Source organism: Etheostoma spectabile, chromosome 8, assembly GCF_008692095.1.
Source record: "Etheostoma spectabile isolate EspeVRDwgs_2016 chromosome 8, UIUC_Espe_1.0, whole genome shotgun sequence".
Lineage (NCBI taxonomy): Eukaryota > Metazoa > Chordata > Actinopteri > Perciformes > Percidae > Etheostoma > Etheostoma spectabile.
Genome location: NC_045740.1, coordinates 12,461,406 through 12,482,819, shown reverse-complemented (window position 1 = coordinate 12,482,819; position 21,414 = coordinate 12,461,406). Strand labels below are relative to the sequence as shown.

At 43.0% G+C, this 21,414-nt stretch overlaps 1 protein-coding gene across 1 annotated transcript in view; it reads left to right on the top strand.

Annotated features, from left to right (window-relative positions):
* Positions 1 to 17,576, top strand: part of znf469 (zinc finger protein 469) — a 47,156-nt gene extending 29,580 nt beyond the window's left edge. Inside the window, exon 2 of the mRNA XM_032523446.1 lies at positions 4,508 to 17,576. Coding sequence (XP_032379337.1) covers positions 4,604 to 16,483 — 11,880 coding nt within the window. The 5' untranslated portion in view covers positions 4,508 to 4,603 and the 3' untranslated portion in view covers positions 16,484 to 17,576. The remainder of the gene's footprint in view (positions 1 to 4,507) is intronic.
* The last annotated feature ends 3,838 nt before the right edge of the window (positions 17,577 to 21,414 follow it).

The following is a 21,414-nucleotide window of genomic DNA, read 5'->3' as shown; positions in this document are numbered from 1 at the left end:
CGGATCTAACTACTTTGTGTGGTATGTTACAAATTGCTGCAATGTTAAGATTGCCTATCTTAGTAGCTATGCTCTGCTTTTACCATTTCTTTTATCCACCTTTGGGTGCTCTCCTGTTACAGAACACACATCAACAGAAATGTTGAATAGCTTAGGAAAAGAGATGCTGAGCCTTTAGTCTTTGAATGTCCCCCTCCTCTCAAAAATGTGTTTTTCTTATGTTTATGTCACTTAAAATGTCCGACCACCTACTTGTATCTGTGCAAAGTTTGTCACTAGAGAGGTGTTTTCACATTCTTCTGCTGAAGGGAGCGATGTCTATGCACCTCACTTAAATCTGAGATTCAAACATTTCACGGGTATATTTGATTAGTAACATCACTAATTCATAAACCAATCGCTGTTTAATATGCTGAGGCAAGCAAGGAAACTTGAAACAACCGCATAGCAGACTGTCAGTCCGAGCAAAAAGTCGCTGTCAGCCAATGCCAGTTACAAGCTACCAAAAAAAAAAAAAAAAAAAAAGATGCTAACTACACTTACCATTCCAATGTCTAGTGCTATTTGCCGATTTTGGTGCTCAAGAGACTGAGTCTGGATCTGACTGACCCCTGGTTCAGACAGGACAAAAAAACTATAGTTGCAGATAGCAAGGTTGCAGAGCTCTTTAAGCTTGCTTCCTGCCCATAGAGCTCCGCGAACAGGCTACCAGAGCTGGAGATGGCTATCCACCAGCGAGGCTCCACAAGATGGCCGCCCTTCAGCCTCCTGTCTGAATCCATAAAGATGCTCAAACATGTAGGCCTATAGGTAAATCTCTCTGATGTTTCTAGCCATCTTGATGTGCCATCAACTAGTGCTGTAGTGATAAGTCTGGCAATGCGAGATTACTGCTAGAATGTAATCACTGAAAAAGCCTCTACCAAGCATGAGTAGCAATGGTGGCCGGGGCAAGGTCAGATCCAGAGTCTCTCAATGAGGGAGAATAGAGGGAGAGTAGATGTGTTTCCAGTCCCTTTTGCAAAAGCAATCATAGCTTAAGGCACTAATGTGATGAGTCAACAGAGACTGTCACGGTACTACCAGCATATTTTTACTCAAGCCAACACTACATACATCCTGCACCAAAATTACAGGGAAAAGACTTTCAGGAAATTGAGTTTTGATTGAGGCACCTTCTACCCTCTCCCTCATCTTTAAGAGAAACTAAGACATGCCCTTGTGCAAGTAATGAAAAAAAACTTTCTTCAGTTCTGATCTCGTTATGCACTCACACACACACAAAAACACATTCACCTATACCACAAACACACCAGTTCTTCAACACTCAGCAGTCTCTAGCATCAGGGTGGTGTTGTGGTAAAGCCATATGGGGCGCCATTGCCTGAGAAACTTGGTGATTTGACAGGAGGCCTTAAGGGGACACACGCACACACACACACTCAGCCTTAATTGACTTGTAAAACTCCACTAAAACACACTTTTATGGAACAAATTTAGGCCAGTCACACAGGATTTGGTATCAACTTGTGCCCAGCTTGCAATTCTGTCACCACCACACTCTTCTTTATACCCAGTCCAAAAACAATTTATGCATTTCAAGATAAAACTGAATATGCCGTGTCAAAGACACCACCAAATTGGCAGATTAATATGTGTAAAGTCTTTGTGTGAAGTCATTCTAGTTGAGGACATTGGTGCAAGGGAAGACGTATTGGGTTGCTCAGGGCTGTAGGGGAAATGGACAAGTCATTTGTTAGGATATTAATAACCCTCTACTCTTTGTAAACTGACAGCTCAGGGTTTGGTGCTACTTCTGTAAGGCACCTGTGATCCTCATACTGCTCGTTTTGTTGCTGGAGGCATTCATCCTCAGCTTCAAACCTCAACCTCAGTCTGGGCAAATACAAATGGGACTATGATATATGATTGTGACTGTTGACCAAGCACTTCCTGGTGGAGAGGCTGGCAGGGACATTCACACCAGTTTCCCCTCTGGTGGCAGAGAGGGAGCTGCAGACACTGGCTTTCAGATTCTGTGGAGGTGTAGAGGGGATGTGATTTTTCACAACCAGGCCTAAGCTCAGCCAGGTCTCAGCCTCAAGACTCCCTCCCAACCTGCTAAATACCTCTAGGAGGTTTACCAGAGAATAAGACAAGGAAGCACATGGCAGAGAGTGAGCCTTCTGGGTAAAAGTTGACGGTCATCATATCTCAGGTGGTATCTTAACAAATTGGCTACTGGTCTGTGGACGTAAACATAGCCCCCAAGAAGCTATGCTATAGGCCAAGATATCTTATCTGATTTCTGCATCCCTGTTTTCTTCTTTCTGCCTGTGAGGCTTCAACCTTATGCACTGAATCAATTTACTCTTTGGGGCCGCATGTCTGCAAGCCTCCAGGCTCTTTAGTCCATTCCACTGAGGTTGTAAACCTCATTTACGCTGTAAATCAGAATCAGAATACTTTATCGGTCCCCCTCAGGGAAAGAAATCAAAACACCATGCAGTTTTTTACCATTATTAAGACAACAAGACATGTCCTTACGAAATGCTGTGCCTTTAAATTGTGAATAGGACTAAATATACCAGAATAGGCGGTTTGATCATTTTACCAGGGTTCACAAAGCATTCATTTGTGTGTAGTCTGTCATCATCTCCCTGATAATCTGCACTAATGCTATGTCAAACACTCTTATCATAAACTAAAAGCTGAGATGATCAGATAGGATCTCCACAAAAGGAAGCTAGGTGTGTTGCAGAAATATTTGTAACTGTTTTATTTATGGAGGCTTCACCATAGAGCTAACTGCAGTTAAGAAATATCGCTTATTATTTTAAAAGAGAACTATGTCAGTTACCACGGGTGCTACAGTTTATGTTCACTACACCTACCTAAGAGTGGATGTTTTGTTAAAACATTGCATGCATCAGCTGTGGGACCACATTTCACTCTCTAGGTGTGGTGATCTGACAAGCTTTTTGCAGCAACTTTGCTCCCAACCCAATGTGCTTTAACAATAGGGGAAATAAGGAAAATACAATCCCTTACGTAAATCAATGCAATTACAAAAAGCTAGCTGATAAAGGGTAAACCAGCTAGCCAAACAACAAAATATCCATAGAGATTGATGAGCACTGCATTTTGGTGGACATACAGTATTTACTGCATATTTGCAGAGAGATTATAAACTCAAACACATTTGCACACACAGCTTTATTACAGGACATTGAAATAATGAATCATTTATTTTGTACACTAATTTAAGATGCTAGAATTATCAGTCCGATACACTGAAGGTAAACGTGGTCAAATGCCTTCACTGACCTAAAAATATATCGTGCAGAGAAGCAATGCATCCTAGGTGTGGGATCAGTCACCACCTGATGGAGAGACCCAATACAAATCTCATATGTGCCAAATTCAAACAGCAATGCTGGAATATACTTGTACAGTTTTCACCCACTCCTTCTAAGAAGACCATAAGAGCCACACATCTCTCAAGGACCACTTCAGCAGTGTGGATGGTCCAAATCCTCTCGCTACATGTTGGCCTCTTCAACCTCTAGGCCACCCCCAACATTTTGGGGATTGGTAATAGCCAGTGGAAATATACAAGAAGTTGGAATGGAAGTGTGGTTACCAGGCCTAGAAATTACATTTTGTTGCTAACTTAAAAGATTCATCTGGCCTGACCAAAGTAAACTGGGACCTGAGAAGTCATGTCTGGGATGCCTGAGGAAAGGCAACAAACGTCAGTGTGCCCGCAGTTCTCACTGTCTAATGGTTGACTGAGTAACCCTTGATATTACTCCATGATTTAAACCTGCAGCCCTTTAGAACACCGTGACATTGCTGTGTCCCTCCTCTTAAGGAGTCTGTGATTAATTTACTCTCAGTGCTTTTTGAATCCATGTACTGTATTTTTGTCATCCTCAGTACTGTAGTGAACTTCATCATTTCAAGACCACACTATTACACCGGTTCCTTTGTATAAGTATTTATGTAGAGAATTTTGACTGTGATACTTGCACAGCAATCAATCCACTGTTGTAAGCAGGAATCCGACATTTAGATGAATATGTATTCACTTGTTTGAAATGTATTTGTTTGTTGTCAGGAATAAATATTGCAAGTGTTAGTAGTATCTCCAAGACTTGGAGTATGAGTTTGGCAGTATTCTTTACATTCCCTATTGATTACACTGGTTCTTTGTGCAGTGACAGCACCATGGTGAAACGCTGCACCAGCGCTCTCTGCTGGCAGAAACTAGGAATATTGTAATTGCACTAAATCTCATACATGGACTAAAGAATGCATGTTTTTGTGCTATTTAAAAGATAAATAAACCTTTTATGATTATGGTGTTTAATGATTTGCTTGCGTGTTTACAAAGTATTGCCAGATTTTATAACAAAAAACAGCTTGATATAGTCACTTAAATTATTTTTTAAATTAAACAGTAAAAGCTCGACATCTGATTCTCTCTGTTTCCTTTTCCTTCTAGGTCTACTTTGCTCTGGTGCCAGATCAGCCGTTCACAATGGAAGTAAAGAGATGAGCCTGCAGCGAGGAGCCCTGTCCGTGCAGTTCCTGCCACTGGATGTTTACTGATTCATACCACCCAGAAGACTGTGCCTCTGTCTCCCAGATAGCACTTCTGGGGACCAGGCCTTCACAGCACGCATTGTGCACCATGGCAGGAGAGACTCAGCGAATGCATGCTGTCAAAGAGCTGGCCGCTGAGTCCAAACTGCAGGATGAAGGGACAGCGCTGGAACAGCAGAGTGACAAAACCACAAAGGAGTCTCCAGAGCACTTTTCAAACACAGGCACTGAGGCCAGAGCCAGCAGCAGAGGGGCCAAAGTTGAAAAACTAGAGAAGGGAAGGGACTGTCATCAGCAGCGTGAGGCTGTCATTCGGCCACAGCAGACAGGGAAGATTGACTTTAGCTCACTGCAGAACCGGTCACATTTTGCCACTGACAGGACTTGGTCGAGTGGCAAAGGCAGCCCCCAGTCCCCGAGTGGAAAGGGCCGCAGCCGAGAGAAGGGGAAGCGGTCAGGGAAGACGGAGCGCACCAACCCACAGCAGCTGTACAGACTTAGCATCACAAATCCACGCTCCAACCCCACCATTGGTATTGCCTACCCTCAGCAGAAGGTTGCACCACCCAAGAAGTTGGAGACCAGCCGTGGCCCAGTCTCGGGCAGCTACAGATTCCACGTTCCTAGTATACCAGAGAGAGAGGCCGAACTACAGCAAGAAGAGCTCAACTATAGCCGCTGCTTCCAGGAGGCCTCCTCTAACCTTACCTCTCCAAGCTATACCTCACAGGCACTGGGTTCGAGTGGAACGTTACCCCACCCACATCCATCCCTGTCACAGCAGCAGCAGCCTGCCTCAATGGAGAACAACTGCACGCAGCCCAGCAGTCAGCTGATCCTGACTGACTTTCAGCTGAGTGGCTCTAATGTATGGCAGTCTCCTGAAAGGACTTTTAATGGTGCTAACTATGGGGTGTCATCACAAAAATCCACTGCCCTTAAAGAACCTAATAAGGCAAGTACCTTTGTGCCTGGTCCATTTCAATATGGATATCAATTTCTGGAGGAATCAGCCTCTGACTCATTTTCCTGTGAACAGAACCCCCAATCTCAAGACTTTACAGATTCCTCGCTAGGTTCTGTTCATGTGACCCAAAACTCGTTTTCCTTTACACCTGGAGATGGGCAAAACATTGCTCAGAACAGCACTCCATTCAGTAATGAACAGCAGCTGGAGGATAGAAGCCCTTATTCTCTACCCCCACAGTCACAGTTTATTCAAGGGGTAACATCCTCCATCCAGTGTCCTAGGAATCTGAGTGAGGACTCAGCCAGTAGTGACAGCTCTGGCTCCAGCTCACAGCAGTCAGAGCAAGGAAAGACTGTCCTGCCTGAGAGCACAGACACTATTGCACAGGCAGACAGTAGGGATGCAGCCATCACCCCGGGGAGTAAGAAGAACTGTCACCCCAAAGACACAGCTGCCAACCAAAGAACGCTCATTCAAGGAAGTGTCCACCATGCAAGAAATATTTCAGGTCCAGGCTCCCAAATGCACTTTCCCAACAAAACCTTTCACAACCCTCCAGTCAGTAACATTCACACAGGCTCAACACCTTTTGATAAAAGCATTAATAAGAAGGTTCTAAATAGGTTACCGCACTCATGGGAGGGGCCTAATAAGACCTACACACCAGCTGATCAAAATACAATTCAGTATACTGATATGAATGCCAAGTTTCAGTTTCAGAACCAACCAGCACTTGACCAAATGCCAAATTCATCTAAAAATAGCAGAATGACCTGGCAGCAGATACGGCCAACCTCTGCCATACCAAACCAAAACAGGATTGAGTTGACAAGGCAAATAAGCAATCAAAAATTGGCTTACATGGTTTCCCCTTCTGACTGGAAGGATGAAGGTAAATCACATAAACACAGCTCCCTGAAAAACCCTGGCTCATTTCAGAACAGCAGAACCAGTGAGGGGTTTTCAAGCCAAAGACAGGAGACTGTTAAACATAGCGGTAATACAGTCTCTACTTTTAAAGTAGAGATGAGCCATGCACAAGTATGTGAATCCAAAAATAAAGCAGTGTATTTTGGACTCAACCAGTCTCTTTCAGCAGCATCAAGAAACTACAGCTATCCTCCATTACAAGTCCCACCTATGGGACTTATAATGGTGTCACCTTATGAATCTCCTTTGCCCTCACCAGTTCACAACCCTGCATCCAGTAGTACCTGCTCTTCCCTCTCCCCAGCATCCACCAGTCCTGTGAACATCAGTTCAGAGGACAGTCAAATGTCAAAGTCAGCACACCCTCACCCATTTTATCACCAGCCCCAAGCCAAGACACAGTTACCTTCAGATCACCTGAGCTCTCACCCGCACCAGTTTCAGTCTGATGCTACACGAAACCTTTCATACACGCCTGACAGAGCCAAAGATGACATGATGAGCTACCTGCAAAACAACACACATTCAAAGACTACTATGGATGGAAGCAAAGGTTACATGGACCGTTTTGGGGTGGAGCATCACCAGCCACCACCACCGTACTCTGCACATCAGTTGTTAGCGACCTCATTAGCCACAGCAAATCTTGACCAGTTAGATGTGCTTCTGACATGCAAGCAATGTGATCAGAATTTCAACAACCTGGCTTCATTTCTAGGCCATAAGCAATACTGTGCTCAGCATACGTTTGCACAAAATGACCTCAAAGACATATCAAAGATGGAGGACAGCAGAAAGTTTCATGCAGAACCAGCAAAAGCACTGTCATCTGTGTCAAGTGTTTCAATGTCTAGGTGCACATCTGACCTCCACCTATCTCTGTTGGGCCTCAATAAAAATGGAGAACTGATATGTGATAGTGAAACAAAAGCAGACAAGGATGATCCAATGAAACTCAACTTGTTCTCTGGTCCTGGTAACCTTCCCGTCCCTCTCCCTGAGTTTGAAATCGAGGATGCCAAATTAGACAGCCTAATCACAGAAGCCTTGAATGGACTTGGATATCAGTCAGACAATGCAGAGATAGACAGTAGCTTTATTGATGCATTTGCCGATGATGACCTCACCACTGTCAAAGCAACATCAAACAAACAATGCCTGAAAACCAAAGAATCCCTGGTCTTTGAGAGCAAAAATAAACAAGCAGGAGAGGATGACAGGTCTTTCACACAGGGAAAGTATTTTTATGACTCTGATGTTGAGAATACTGAGACAGATAAACAGTACACAGAAGGCAAACTTGAGAAAATATCTCTGAATTTGGAACAAGATGAGAAAATTAACATTAAAAAAGAAGTCTCTCATAAAAATTCAAGAATTGCCTCTAGGGAGAAGACAAGGGAACCAGACAACAAAGTGAAAGAAGCAAAAAAACTGTGCAAGAGTGACGATGAAAACACAAGTACACAAAGGTTTCTCTTATCAAGCAAGTTTTCTGAGCGCTGTGGTGTTAAGAGCTTTCAGGACAGCTCTGCACTTAGAGGGTCAACACCCTCACATGCCTCCACATCTCCAACCTCAAGAACTGCAGTGAAAGAGAGCAAGAGGAAAAGCACTGGAGGGGGCACCTGGAGCAAAGAACTTATTCACAAAATAGTTCAACAGAAAAACAAGCTCCATAAGCTCCATGTTAAAGGTACTAAAAACCTCCAGTTTTCCTTAGTGATGGAGAGATTGACTCCCACTGTACAGAACCCTGCATTTGGAGAATATGACTACGTCTCGGACTCAGATGTTGAATGTGAGCCTGTTAAGATAGCAAGCCAAGGACGACTGAATCAAAGCAGTCGGTGTAAATACACATACACCAAAGAGTGCAAATGGCGAGCAAGAAGTGAGAGGGACCAGGCAGCATGGCGACATGAGTCGAAGGAGTGTTTTGAGGTGAAAAAAAGTGAGGATCTTTCTCTCTCGCCCGAGAAGCATGGTTCTCACCAGAGACTCAGGAGGAGGGGTAGCAGGTCATCCACAAGCAGTGAACTCAGCACATCTGTGAGTGTTTCAAGCGATAGTATCAACAGCCCCAAAAGCACTGACCGCACTGACTCAGACTGTGAAAAGAAGACAGACATCAAAAAGAAAGAGTCTCCAGAGCAGAAAACCAATGAAAGGTCCTCCCTGCAAAAGTTATGTAAAGACTCCAGCACACTAGCACTGACATTCACTAAATCTGTCAAGAAGTGTAATACTGACAAAGCTATTCTGTCCAATAACAAAGAGAGTACAGAGGATCCTAAGACAAATCATTCAAATCCAGAAACAGTTGATTCAGAGTCATGTTTGCGAAAAGCAAAAGACACACTCAAAAACTCTCACAGTCAAAAATCAAGAGAGAACCCTGTGTCTCCCAGAGAAGAAAATGGCACAACCGTCAGTTCAGACAGAAACACTCTCCACAGAACAGATTTTCTGTGCCCAAAAGAAGAACCAACACAGTGTTTCAGTACAGATAGCAAGCCACTACAGTTTGATTCACACTCTCCCACCATTAACAAAAAAAATGATTTCCAAGTTGACAGAAACACAAAGGGCAAACGCAGCAAGGGGCCCCAAGCCACACAACCAGACCAATCAGACAGTGACAGTGCCTGCATAGTGAAAGAGGCTATTTCTTTAGTCATTGACCTAGACGCCCACAAGCCTGCATCTCTTTGCACCTCTTTGATGGATGAGGTGTGCCTATCTCCAACTGAAAGCCAAGGCCTGTTGATGCAAAAAGATACGCTCCATCTCATGCCCTACCCCCTGGATCAGGAACAGGGGCTTTTGAAATCCCCACTTTCATTTGATACGTCATCAATGTTTGGGGATCTCACAGGATTTGACAGTGGGCTCTACTCAGATATGCCAATTCAAAAAGACAGTTTCCATTCAGTAGAGAACACAGCTGATAAAAAGGAAGAGTTTGTTTCGTCCTTCTCTCCCTTTCTGGAACAAAGAGACTGGAACCTTATGGTTAGCCCCGTACTACCAGATGAGATATCTCAGTACAAAGGCAGCTCTGAGAAATCAAATGAAAAGAAACCAGATTACGATCATGTTCCTTTGTCTCTGCCACAAAAAATAATCGACTACAGTTCAAATCTCAACAGCTGCGCATCAGAGGATGAACTAGAGATAAAAAGAATAGTGAATGAGCTTGAAAACCAGCTGCAGACAACAAAGTTGGAAATCCCACCTTTGATAGCTCAGGATGTTCCCAAGCAGCTAAAAATGAGCAAATTTTCCCCTTTACGTCTGGGTGATGAGTCAGAGAGTGGAGACACCGATGTGAATATGAGGTGCCCTATGCAAACCATCGATGTACCAGTGAGCAGTTTGCCCTCAGAGCCTTTTACTGAACCATGGTCCAGTCCATTCCAGTTTGAGCTAATAGGTGGACACCACAGTCCCCACACTCCAATTCACAATGAACCAGGAGCACTTGAACATTTCACTGAAAAAGAGGATGATGTGCCAAGTTTTCACAACCCAGCCTCACATATTGAACACCCACAGCTCCACCATGACCAGAAATCAGTGGAAAGAAACGCTGAAAAAGAGACTCCAGTTAAAACAAAGGAAGAGATTTTAGAACAGAAGAGATATGCAGAAAATCTCATGAAAAGCCTGGAGGTGATTTCAGACTCGATATTCAAAAAAGAACCTATTATATCCGAACACAAGGAGCTGAATGTTACCTCTCTCACAAGTCAACAACATCAAGACATTGAATGTCAGGCAAGTGATGCAGTTGCGAGAGAAGATCACAGCGAAAAGGAAGCAATTACCGGAAAGGAGAATATATTATCACCTCCAAATATCAATGAGCAGAAGGACAATATTGAATTCATTCTGAATGAGTCACAGTCATGTCCCTGTAACAGCACTGACCCCACACTCAATGGAAAGCAGCCAATTTCATCACAGCCAAGTGAGCCTACAGAAAACAATGACAGCAAGGCGGAGACAAAAGTCACATTAGAGGAGGATATCAGCAAGAGTAGTTCCAGCTCTAACAATAACGCAGCAGACAGTGTGGATCAGTTATTTAAAAACAGTAGTGACGGTCCAGAACATTCAACCACAGACGGCTATGAGAAAGCAGAAGCAGTGACGGGAATCACTGGTCAACCTGTTAGCCATCTTTTAACACCAGCCCCACCTGACAAAGATCTAGACTGTGGCAAGAAAATTCAGGGTGCGATTACAGCAGTGGAAGAATATTCCACTGATAACCATGAGAATGCTGGAGACAGTAGTTCGTCACATGCTGATGAATTAAAAGTGGAGTGCTCAGACAGGGTAAACACGGCCACAAAAGCAGAACAAGAGTCCTTGATTGCACCATCTCCATCTGAAAACTGCAGCCTTGCGAAGACTTACAGCGCAAGTCCAACAACTGATCTGTCGCTGGAGATATTCACTACAGACACGCCTTGCAGTCCAATACTGGTGGAAACCAACACAGAGAGCATTAGTCATTGCTCACCCTTCCAGGACACCAAGTCCATAGAGGGACAAAGTAATCTGTTGAGTCTTCCACAGTCTGGTGGAGTTATTGACAGTGATTCCTGCAAGGTTTTACCATTTAATGACTCGTTAAAATCTGAAACAGGTCTTGCCTTTCAGAAACAAGAAGAGATTTTAAATGTGCAGGACATCAAAGAACACCTACCCATTGATTTCATGGCAAGTCATCAAAACTCACCATGCAGAGAAGAGGTGGAAGAGAGTCTGTTTCTACACACTGCGCCACCAACCAGTCCTCTTTTATCAACCTCTCATCAAACACCCTTGCAGAAATGGAATGTGGAAGAGGATCCATGTCAGGCACAAAGCAAATGTAGTGATTCAGTTAAAAATAAGCAATCCCCCATAAACAAAGAAGAAAACAGCAACGTCAGAGAGGCTTCAAACAGTGTTGAACAACTGGACACCACAGCCGAGATGGAGTATTCTTTGATAAGCCCACCTCCCCTGGCTTTGGAGATCATAGAGTGTAAAATCCCCAGCTCTGAAACCACCATTCCCTCTCCAGCTCCTGTGACCAGCTCAGCAGAACCACCTCAAGTGTCAGATGGCCTTGAAAAAAGAGATCTGACGTATGATATCAAGCTCAGCCCTCTCAACTATGACAGCATCTCAGACAAACCTCCACAACTGAATCAATATGACTACATACCAATCTCCCCTGCCAGTAAACCTGAAGAGAATCCAGACGTCAAGAAGAGTCCCAGAGATGACTGTGGACCATGTGATCTGAGCGTTACCCCAGCACTGATTTTTAACAAAGCTGAAATAGACACAGCGGTGTCACTGAACTCAGATCCTGCAGCTAAACTGAATTTATCGAATGACCCACTGGTCCGACAGCAGAGCATGAAATTCACATGTTTTTCATTGGGCCTTCCACCTGAAATCAAAAGCAAAAATTCCTCAGCTGGTATTGTAAAGACAGACTCAGGGGTTTGCCATGATCCAGTTGGAACTGCTGATCATTTGCATATTCCTTCTGATCTTCTGAGAAAAGGGAAATCAGAGAATGCAGGTTCTGAGAATGTAGATTGTGAGGACAGTACACTTATCAGAAAAGACATTTCAGATGGTCCGCCCACTCATAACCTCCTCGTCATCTCCGAAAATGAACAAAAGCCTCTTCTAACAGAACCATCAGAGAAGCAACCAACAACAGAGACTGGCCAGCGTTCAACGTCGCATCCAGCACACAAAGAAATAGCACAAAAAAAGACACAGAACAACGCTCCACAGGGAAAAGTGCTCTGTGAAATCTGCCTCATGTGTTTTAGGACTGTGCCTGGGTTAAAGAGACATAAGGCCATGAAACATTTGATCAGAAGTCAAAAACACATTGGCCCACAGAGCATAACATCAAGCCATCAGGGGACTATGCTTATTTATGAAGCATCACAAACTACAGAGAAAGAACATAAAGATGATTCACAGACCTGTTACCCAACAAAAATAGATGGGCTGCCTGAGACAAGTAGCACTCTCATATCTAAAGCGGCAGAGACTGAGTCAGTCCTGGAGGAAATGGTAACTGAGACAAATGATGTGGGCCATCAAAACCCACTGCTGCCAACAAAAGCAAAGAAGAACAACAAAGCTAGAAAAAACAAAAACAGTGAGGTAAACGACCTTTTCTCTGATGAGCTTTTGAATATATTAAAAACAGACATACTTCAAGCTATAACTCCTGAATTCAAAAACAGTGGACTACAAGAGCTTTGCAGATCGCCAGCCGACCAAGTGAAAGTCAATGACAGAACTGTTCCAGTGAAATCCCCTCCCCCTATCACAAACTCTGGCATCGACAATACATCCCAATCTTCAACAAAAGAGACAAATGTGCATAATGAAACTGTGGAGCTAAATCAAATCACTGATGCAGAAGAAATTAAATGTGCAAGCATGACAGAGATGGCAAATGGGGAAGTGTGTTCAGACAATATAGTGGAAAATGCTGTAGACAAGGATACAATCAGAGAACATGAGGAGCCCAGTAAGACGATGTGCACCGTGGAAGAGATGTGTGAACAGAAAGGATCAGAAGAGAGCATTGCCCAAGAAATTCTTAAAAAAGTGGCAGCCGTTGAGATGCAATGTGATAAAAACTGTGGACGCTCAGACGAGGCACACCCTCTCTCCTGTTTGAATTGTCCCCCTCTCAGTCCTGCTGGCATAAGTCCCGAACTGAAGGCCTTGCTTGATGACGACACCACATTCTCACAACTGTTCCCCAGAGATGAGGAGGCAAAAAGGAAAAAGTGCCCAAGGGTGTACACCAAAAGAAACAAAAGACAGAAGCAATCACCCGATTCAAACATGACTCAGGACTACCCTCCTTCAGAAACTTTCATGCTGAATAAAGATCAGTACATGAAAGACCAAGCAGAGCAGACATTCACCGACAATCAAACTAACTGCTGTGAATATGAGACAATATCTATCGATGATGCCATAATGTTGAATATGTGCCACAACAGTACATTAAAGACTGATGTCAAGGAGCTGTCAGATGTTAACCAAAGTATTCAGCAGGATGTTCATGAGAATGTTAAAGAGGTTAGCAAGAGCCCCATCAATCCATTTGAGAGCACTGTTGATAAATCTTCAATTGAATGGAGTGGCTCCAGGGACTTCAGTGGCTTGGATGCTGGCTCACTGGGGACCTCTGACCCCAGCACCTGTAAGGCAGAAGAGCTAACTGCAATCAGCCCTCTTCCCGTGCCCTCTGCCCCCCACACTGTAGAGCCATGTGTCACAAAGAGTGCCCAAACCTTCCACAGCATTGACATCCAAAATATCAATACCACATTTCAACTTCCTGAGATTCAGTTTTTTGACTCTAAAGATATCGCAGTGATTCCTCCTATTGCAACTGCAGATGTGGAGAACAGAGATGATGAAAAGTCCAAGAAAGGGACGGAGCGGCGTGGAAGGAAACGGCAAGATGGTGGAATAAAGGTCAAAGACAAGCAGTACAAGTGCAAAGTGTGCTTCATGTGGTTCCTCACCCTGGGCGAGCTAAACTTTCACAAACTCTCCCACAATCCCTCTCCACCTCCAACCTGCTACATGTGTGTCCAGCGTAAGTTCAGCTCCAGGGAGCAACTGAGAGACCATCTGAGGGAGAAACATGCCAAGAATAAAACTGGTATCTGGACATGTGGAATGTGCTTGAAGGAGATATCAGATGTGTGGATGTACAATGAACATTTACGAGAGCACGCCACTCAGTTTGCCCGGAGGGGACAGACTCAAGGCTCCATGTTAGGCATTCCAGGCTGCTTCATGCAGGAGACAGCCGTGAAGAACTTTATCACCTCAATCATGCAGCATCGCCCCAGCAAAGCTAACAGAGAATCCAGCAAAGCCACTAAAGAACAGGAAAAATCTGCTGCTGCAGACAGCGCCGTGGGAGAAGGTAAACCCTCTGAAGGGGCTGAGTCAAAAGTCCACAAAACTAAAAGCAGCAGTGGAGCAAATGGCAAACAGGGCACATTAACCCCACTTGAGGTCCTCCACAAAACAGAGACACCTAAAAGTGTGGAGATGCATCCCAACTGCAAAGACCCCTCAAGAGACTGCCACCACTGTGGAAAACAATTCCCCAAACCATTTAAACTGCAGAGACATTTAGTGGTTCACAATTTGGAAAAGATTTTCCTGTGTCACAAATGCCCCGTCTCTTATCAGGAAGCCCAGGAGCTCAAAGGCCATCTGAAGAGAGCACACGAGGAGGTGAATGAGCTGGATTCAAAACACACCACCCTCTACACCTGTGAACTCTGTGCTGATGTCATGCATGTGATTAAAAAATCCTTCATCTGCAGCACATGTAACTACACGTTTTCTAAGAAGGAGCAGTTTGATCGTCACATGGAAAAGCACCTGTCAGGGGGCAACAAAATTTTTAAATTTCGAGGTGTTCTCAGACCTGTCAAAGCATCTGCCTCCAAAGAAGATGAATGTGATTTGCCTGCAAGTAAGAAGAGGAGAATTCTCTCTGACAGTCTGCAAGAAAATAGCTCAGACAGCGGCATCGCCAGTGTGAGCTCACTGCACTTGAATCAAAACTCTGAGTCTTCAAAACCCTCTGTGTCCACAGCCGACGACGCCACACAGACCATCGCAAACGAATACCACAGTGACACAAACAATACAAATGTGAAGACTGAGGATATTGTTGAGGACTACTCTGAACTACTTGTAGAGCTGGATAAATGTGTTTATATCGGCTCTTCGGAGTCTGCCACACCCAAGAAAGAGGTACTTGATCAAACCTTGATATCACCTCTTCTTGATAAAGAGAATAATGGAAAATCAATTACTGAACCATGTGACGTGAAAGAGGAGAATGAGTCAGTCTGCATTAGAGCAGAGACAGGCTCATGGCCAGCGCCTAAAGAGAGTTGTAGAGCAGGGGAGGAGCCTCTCCAGCCTGAGGAAGCCTCGGCTGGAGGTGACACAGCTGAGACTGAGAAAGGAACAGATTCACTTCCACCTAGTGAGAACTCTTTTGTCAGCTTAAGAGAAAATCCAATAATTTCTAAGACACCTGAGTCAAAGCATGAATTAGCTGCTGATGTAATGGACCAACCGATGGATGATGAGCAGTGGCACAACGCGTTAATAGCTCCCAATAATGACAGCAAACAGCTGACTGTATCTCAAGATGCTGAGCAGGAAGGCATCAGTCAGATGAAAGACATTGTTGCTGCGGCCAAAATAACTGACAACACTAAAAATGGTACTACAGCTAGCACAAAGGCTACAGAGTCCACACCAGTACTGCAGTCCAAGGTTTCCCTCAACGCTTCAGCCTCAAATGAGGACAAAGAATCTGTGAGACCACAGAAGAAGAGGAAAGACATGAAATCCCCCCACAGCCTGCAAAGGCTTTCCTCTCCAGCCACACAAGAGAACTTTGGTGTTGACTCTCGAGCCAAAAAGAAATTTCGCCCCAGCAAGTGTGCAAATCCCTCTGTGCAAAGGAAATCAGATGGACCCAACGACTACCCTGTGCTGTCCTCGGTGCGGGACGACGTTGTTAGCAACAAAATTGTTTCCAAGTGCAAGACTTCGAACTTGGGATTGCAGTCAAAAAGAAGCTTGCTTGACAGCTGTACACAAAAGAAAACTGAGATTGTGACTCCTCTTAACGGGGATTACAAAGCCAAAAAGGGACCTTTGGGGCGGCCTTTGCATCACCCTATTTCTAAAGTGTCTTCTGTTCCCATGAACAATTCTTTGAATAAATGTAGGCCAAAGATGGGGGTTAGGTCAATGGAGAGCCATTCCTACAGGACAGCAGAGTCCCAGAACCACCTCCTAAGCCAGCTGTTTGGCCAAAAACTCACTAGCTTTAAGATTCCTTTAAGGAAGGACACATCAGAATCTATTAACTGAATGGGACGTGAGGGATCTGTGAATAAGAGACTGTAAATGTCACAGTTATAAATGTTTAAGACAATTCATTATGGTGAATGAGATTGCACAGCTGTTTTCTGTGAAATGCTATCTTAAAAATACTTACGTAGTCACTTTATGTCTTCTTTGTACATGTGTTTTTTATTACACAAATGTGAGGACAAATGGCAAATATGAATTTTGGGTCAAAAATGAATATGCTAGTTAGGAAAATCATTATCTGTTTCAGAGATTATATTTACATTTACCTAAAGGAAAGAAAGGAACAGAAGAAGAATACTTGAAAATACAGTAAAAATATTTTCTTCTAAGAAATGCATGTTCATTTTGCATTTATTCTTATCAGTTTTAAGTCTTTCTGCAAAAGGACCAAATGACATCATAACTGACCTGGACTATTGTCTGTGCACCTTCCCTACATGCTCCCAACATATTAATTTTGTTTTATTTTTGATCTTTACTGTACTGCATTGACATTCACCATATTAGCCTTCTGTATAAACATTACCTGGTGCTACATTGTGTTTTCTTGGAATGTGAATGCCAATGTCCTCAGAAGGGAACCTGAGCTCTGTAGCAGTTACAAGTACATTCATCGAACTATTTTTCATTCTCTGTAGTTTATTAAAAATACTGTGTAAAGCACCCAAGTACCTAATATGTAGGCTGCTTGAACACAAAATTAGGAAAGCTTCTATTGTATAAACTCAGGTGCATACAAGGACATCACAGTCCCAAGACCTGTATTCGGAGTTCTTCCCATGCACTGATAATAACACACAAATCACAAACTCAATCATCTGCGTCTGTAACTCCAACTGTTTAATTATTAATAGTATTTACTACTACAACAAAGGTGCTTGTTCTTGTTTATACTGTATGTATCTTACATTGTACAATATTGTAGGTAGATTGTTTGTTTGGTGTAATGCTTCACAACAAATTTTTTATTTTAATAATGTGCAAAAGAACAGTGAGACGAAAGGGAAATCCAGTGCCTCTTGCAAGTTGTATAGTGTTTTACTAAGTGCCTCTTTTATAGTTGGTTATTAAAGAAATGTTTTGGTCTCTCCTTGCTCTTTTCTTCCTTTGTTCATGACAAATGTTCCAACTTCTATCCCTGCGGACTGCAGCTGTCATCACATGCATCAAACACTGTAAGCAGTGGAAGCTGTTTGTGCCTTGAGGCTAAAACAGGTGCATACACAACAGTGTCTGAATTCATTTAGGTTTTTTTCTTCTGATCAGCACATCAATGAGTTCACTCATCATCTGAAAGATGAGTGTAAATGTAGCTTTACTACAGGGAAATAATCAACAGAAGACATCCACCCGTATGTTAGTCTCCACGTGCTGGCGCCGAGGAGCTCTTGCTTCTGTCGTGCTTCTGTCATGTTGCTCTTTCGCCACGTGTAAAATGGCTTCTATTCCTACATGAACATTTTTTATCATCACATAGGAATAAAAAGCCATAGTACACAGTGGCATACAGGTAGAAACACACACACCACCACCGCTCTCACACCAGTCACTGAGTTATGATGAAACCCGAGCAAAAGGTCTGTAAGAAAAGAGGGGAGGATGACAGATTGGGAAAGAAAGAAAAGTCATTGAAGCTTAAGCATTCCGCTATTGTGAGTAAAATAGAACACTTCATTTTGGTAGTTAACTGTGGACTGACTGAAACTAATATTAGTTCAAAAAAAAGACTTATCAACATCATCTATGTGTTGATAATGAACACATAGTTACACATGGAACTGTTGCATTTTTCCCCTCCAAAACATATCTATCTGTAAAGCATTAACACTTGCATACATTAAAACATGCATAGCGCATTTTAAGTAGCCACAAGGCATTTAGATGGCTTATATTTTTCCATAATACGTCATAGGGTCATAATGACGCTACCAATATTTCATAAAGGTTTACTAAGTGTTTACTAATGCACATATTGGTGAGCTCTGTAAAAATAATGAACGTGTTGTTTCTTACACCATCTTGAGAGACCATGGCAGACATTCAGAGGAAGTGTGGCGAAAACAGAACCACAGTGGTGTTGTTGAAATAACGTCTCTAATTAATTTAGTGGGAATACTGGTTTGGCAGCATCCACAGAGACCATATTTTTGGACTCTTTGATGACAACAGAAAATAGCATTACTGTCAGTGAATCACAGAGCTGAATTCCAGTCAGTGAATCAAAGTTTCTCCAGCAGGACATAATTCAAAAATCATAAAGGGGTTCTATCTGATGCGTTACATCCTGACCTTTGTTCCCGTACATTTAAGGCCATGAACAGCACGTTAAAGATGGAAATCCACCCTCAGTTTCCGAGGAGACAAAGAGCTGTCATGAAGGCATTTTGCCAAGCTAATAACTCTTCTTCCGTTATAATTCTTTTAGAGAAATCACCTTCAGAAATATCTTTTCTATATAAATCAGATGAGGCACTTCCTAATAACAATCACTAATACATTGCAATGTATTAGTTATGTAAACTTATGTTGATAGTCATTATTTTACTGTTTTAAAACAATGCAATTATAATGAATAATGTTTACTAATTATTATAGTAGTAATGCTAGTTGCACACAACATACATAGGTATTTGTTAGTGATAATCAAGTGATTGATAATCAAGTGATTTGTAAACCTTTAAGAAATCCTAGGTAAACCATCAATACCAAAAGACTACACAATGTTGTATGTGAATATTAATGATCTAATTAAATATTCAATTAGACAGAGGATCCATGGTTCCTTTGCCAAGCTGAGATTGAAATCACGGCAGGACTCCTAGCCAGGGATTCATTTTACGAGTTGTGATGCCTGGAACGAAGGAAAAAATCCTTCACTCTGCTGTTGCTATAGCATCACCGTTTATTTACGAAAACAAGGTATTAAAGGGGTACCTTTTGGCCCCCCCCCTTTTTTTTTTTTCACAAGTTTTTCGCCTAAAAGTAGGGACGACAAAGGGGAAACTTTTGGACCCAAAGGGACAGAAATAAAATCCCTTTTGATTAAGATGACAAACAAAACGCCCAAAATAAAAGCCAAAACCTGGGAACTTTTTTTTCCTGCTTTTTAAAATTTGGGCCTTTTTAAATTTTTCCCCTTTTCGCTGGAAATATATTACAAAAATGATGGCTCAGGTATTTCTCAAATGTACCTGGATTTTACCTGATCCTCTTTGGTGGGCTCGGTCTTGTGAATCTACTCCAGGGTCCTCCGGTCAGCACCTGTGTGTAGATTAAAAGAAATCATAGCAGAGATCTCAGTATGTATTGTCACAGTTTCAGAAGAAATTTTGCACAGAGTGTGAGTGGGACCCCCAACCACGCAATTTCCCGGGCATGTTTTTCCCTTGATCTATAGGGAATCCTCCAGAGGCACGGGAAAAAGCAGCATGAAAAACTTTTTTGCACTTTGAAGTAGAGTGACATTATCAGTAAGTATGGTCTTGAAATAGCAATTATTCTCTCTCCTTCTCACTCCAGTCTCTCCCCTTTTTTCCATCTAAATCCCGACTTTTTCCTTTTTTTTCTTTTTTTCCCTTTTCCCCCCCACCCTCATTCTCCTACTCTTCTTTTTTTCTCCTGCTTTTTTTTTGGCCCCCCTCAATTTCTTTAACCCAAACTCACCTCCTTTTTCCCTTTTTGCTTCTGCCCCCCCATTATTTTCCCCCCTTTTTACCCCTGTTTTTTTTTCCCTCCTTCCTGGGGTTTTTTCCACCTCACCCCTTTTTTCCCCCATTTTCCTTTTTTGGGTTTTCCCATCCCTTTCTGTTGCCCTCTCACCTTTCCAGCCCCCCCCCCCCTATCTTGTTGCCCCCGGGTTTCTTCCCCCCTCACCCTTTGTCCCTCCCCTCCGCTGTGGGGGTGCTTTTTGGCCTTTTCTTGGGGAGGTCGGCAGATCCAGAGCAGATAGAGATGGGTTGCTGGTCAGCGTTAATGACACACAGGCTGAGGGGCCACTGAGGTCGCCTCTGTTGGGAATATGAGGTTTCAGCCATCACAGAGAAGGAAAAATAATTAGATGGATGGGGAGGGGTTTGTCGCAAGGGGAAGAAATCGCCGAGCATCCCTCTCTGCACACACGGGGGAGATTGTGATGAATTTCCACTGGGATGATAGCTGAAATCCTTTGTGTTCGACAACGAGAATATGTATGAATAATTAAATATAAACATGTTCCCCCGGTGTGAACAAAGAGGACAGAGAAATCTTTGAAATCAAGACATCAAAACACTGCCTACCCCCTTGAAATCTTCAAGGGAGTGCGGGCAGAAAAGAACTACACTTTTTAAACCACCCCTTTCCCACAATACAGCCCCAAAAAAGGGGTTTGTAAAAAGGAATTGGGGCAGTAAATAAATTATTTAAAGGAAAAAAAAAAGTTTAAAAAAATAAATAATAGTGAAGACAAGGCTATGGAAGCTGAAAACTTTAAAAGTAAAGTCAACCCAACCTTTGGTTTTTCCCCAAATTAAATTTGGCCTTTTCTGCAAAAGGGTTGCTTTTCCCTTTAAACTCCCCAACGGGGGCCCTTATCACCAACCTTTTGTCTTTCCGCCGGAAACCCAGAGAGGGAACGGTTTAAGAACCCGTTAAAAGTACCTTTTTGATTTTCCATTTTTTACGAAAAAAAAGGGGGTTGGGCTCTGCGGGGGCCCCTATGCAAAAAAATGAAACCCTTTGTTGGTGTGTGTCGGCAGTACTGGAACACTGCCCCTAACGCATTGTTTCAGAGGGGCCCTTGGCCTCGCGAATTTGCCCAATCCCCGGGTTTTTAAAAGAACGTTCATTAAAAACCACTTGGGTTTGCTGCTGGAGGGGTTTGTAAGTTCTTTTTTCTAATTATTACATTAAAGGTCCCCCAAAAAATAAAAATTCTTTTTAAACCTCTT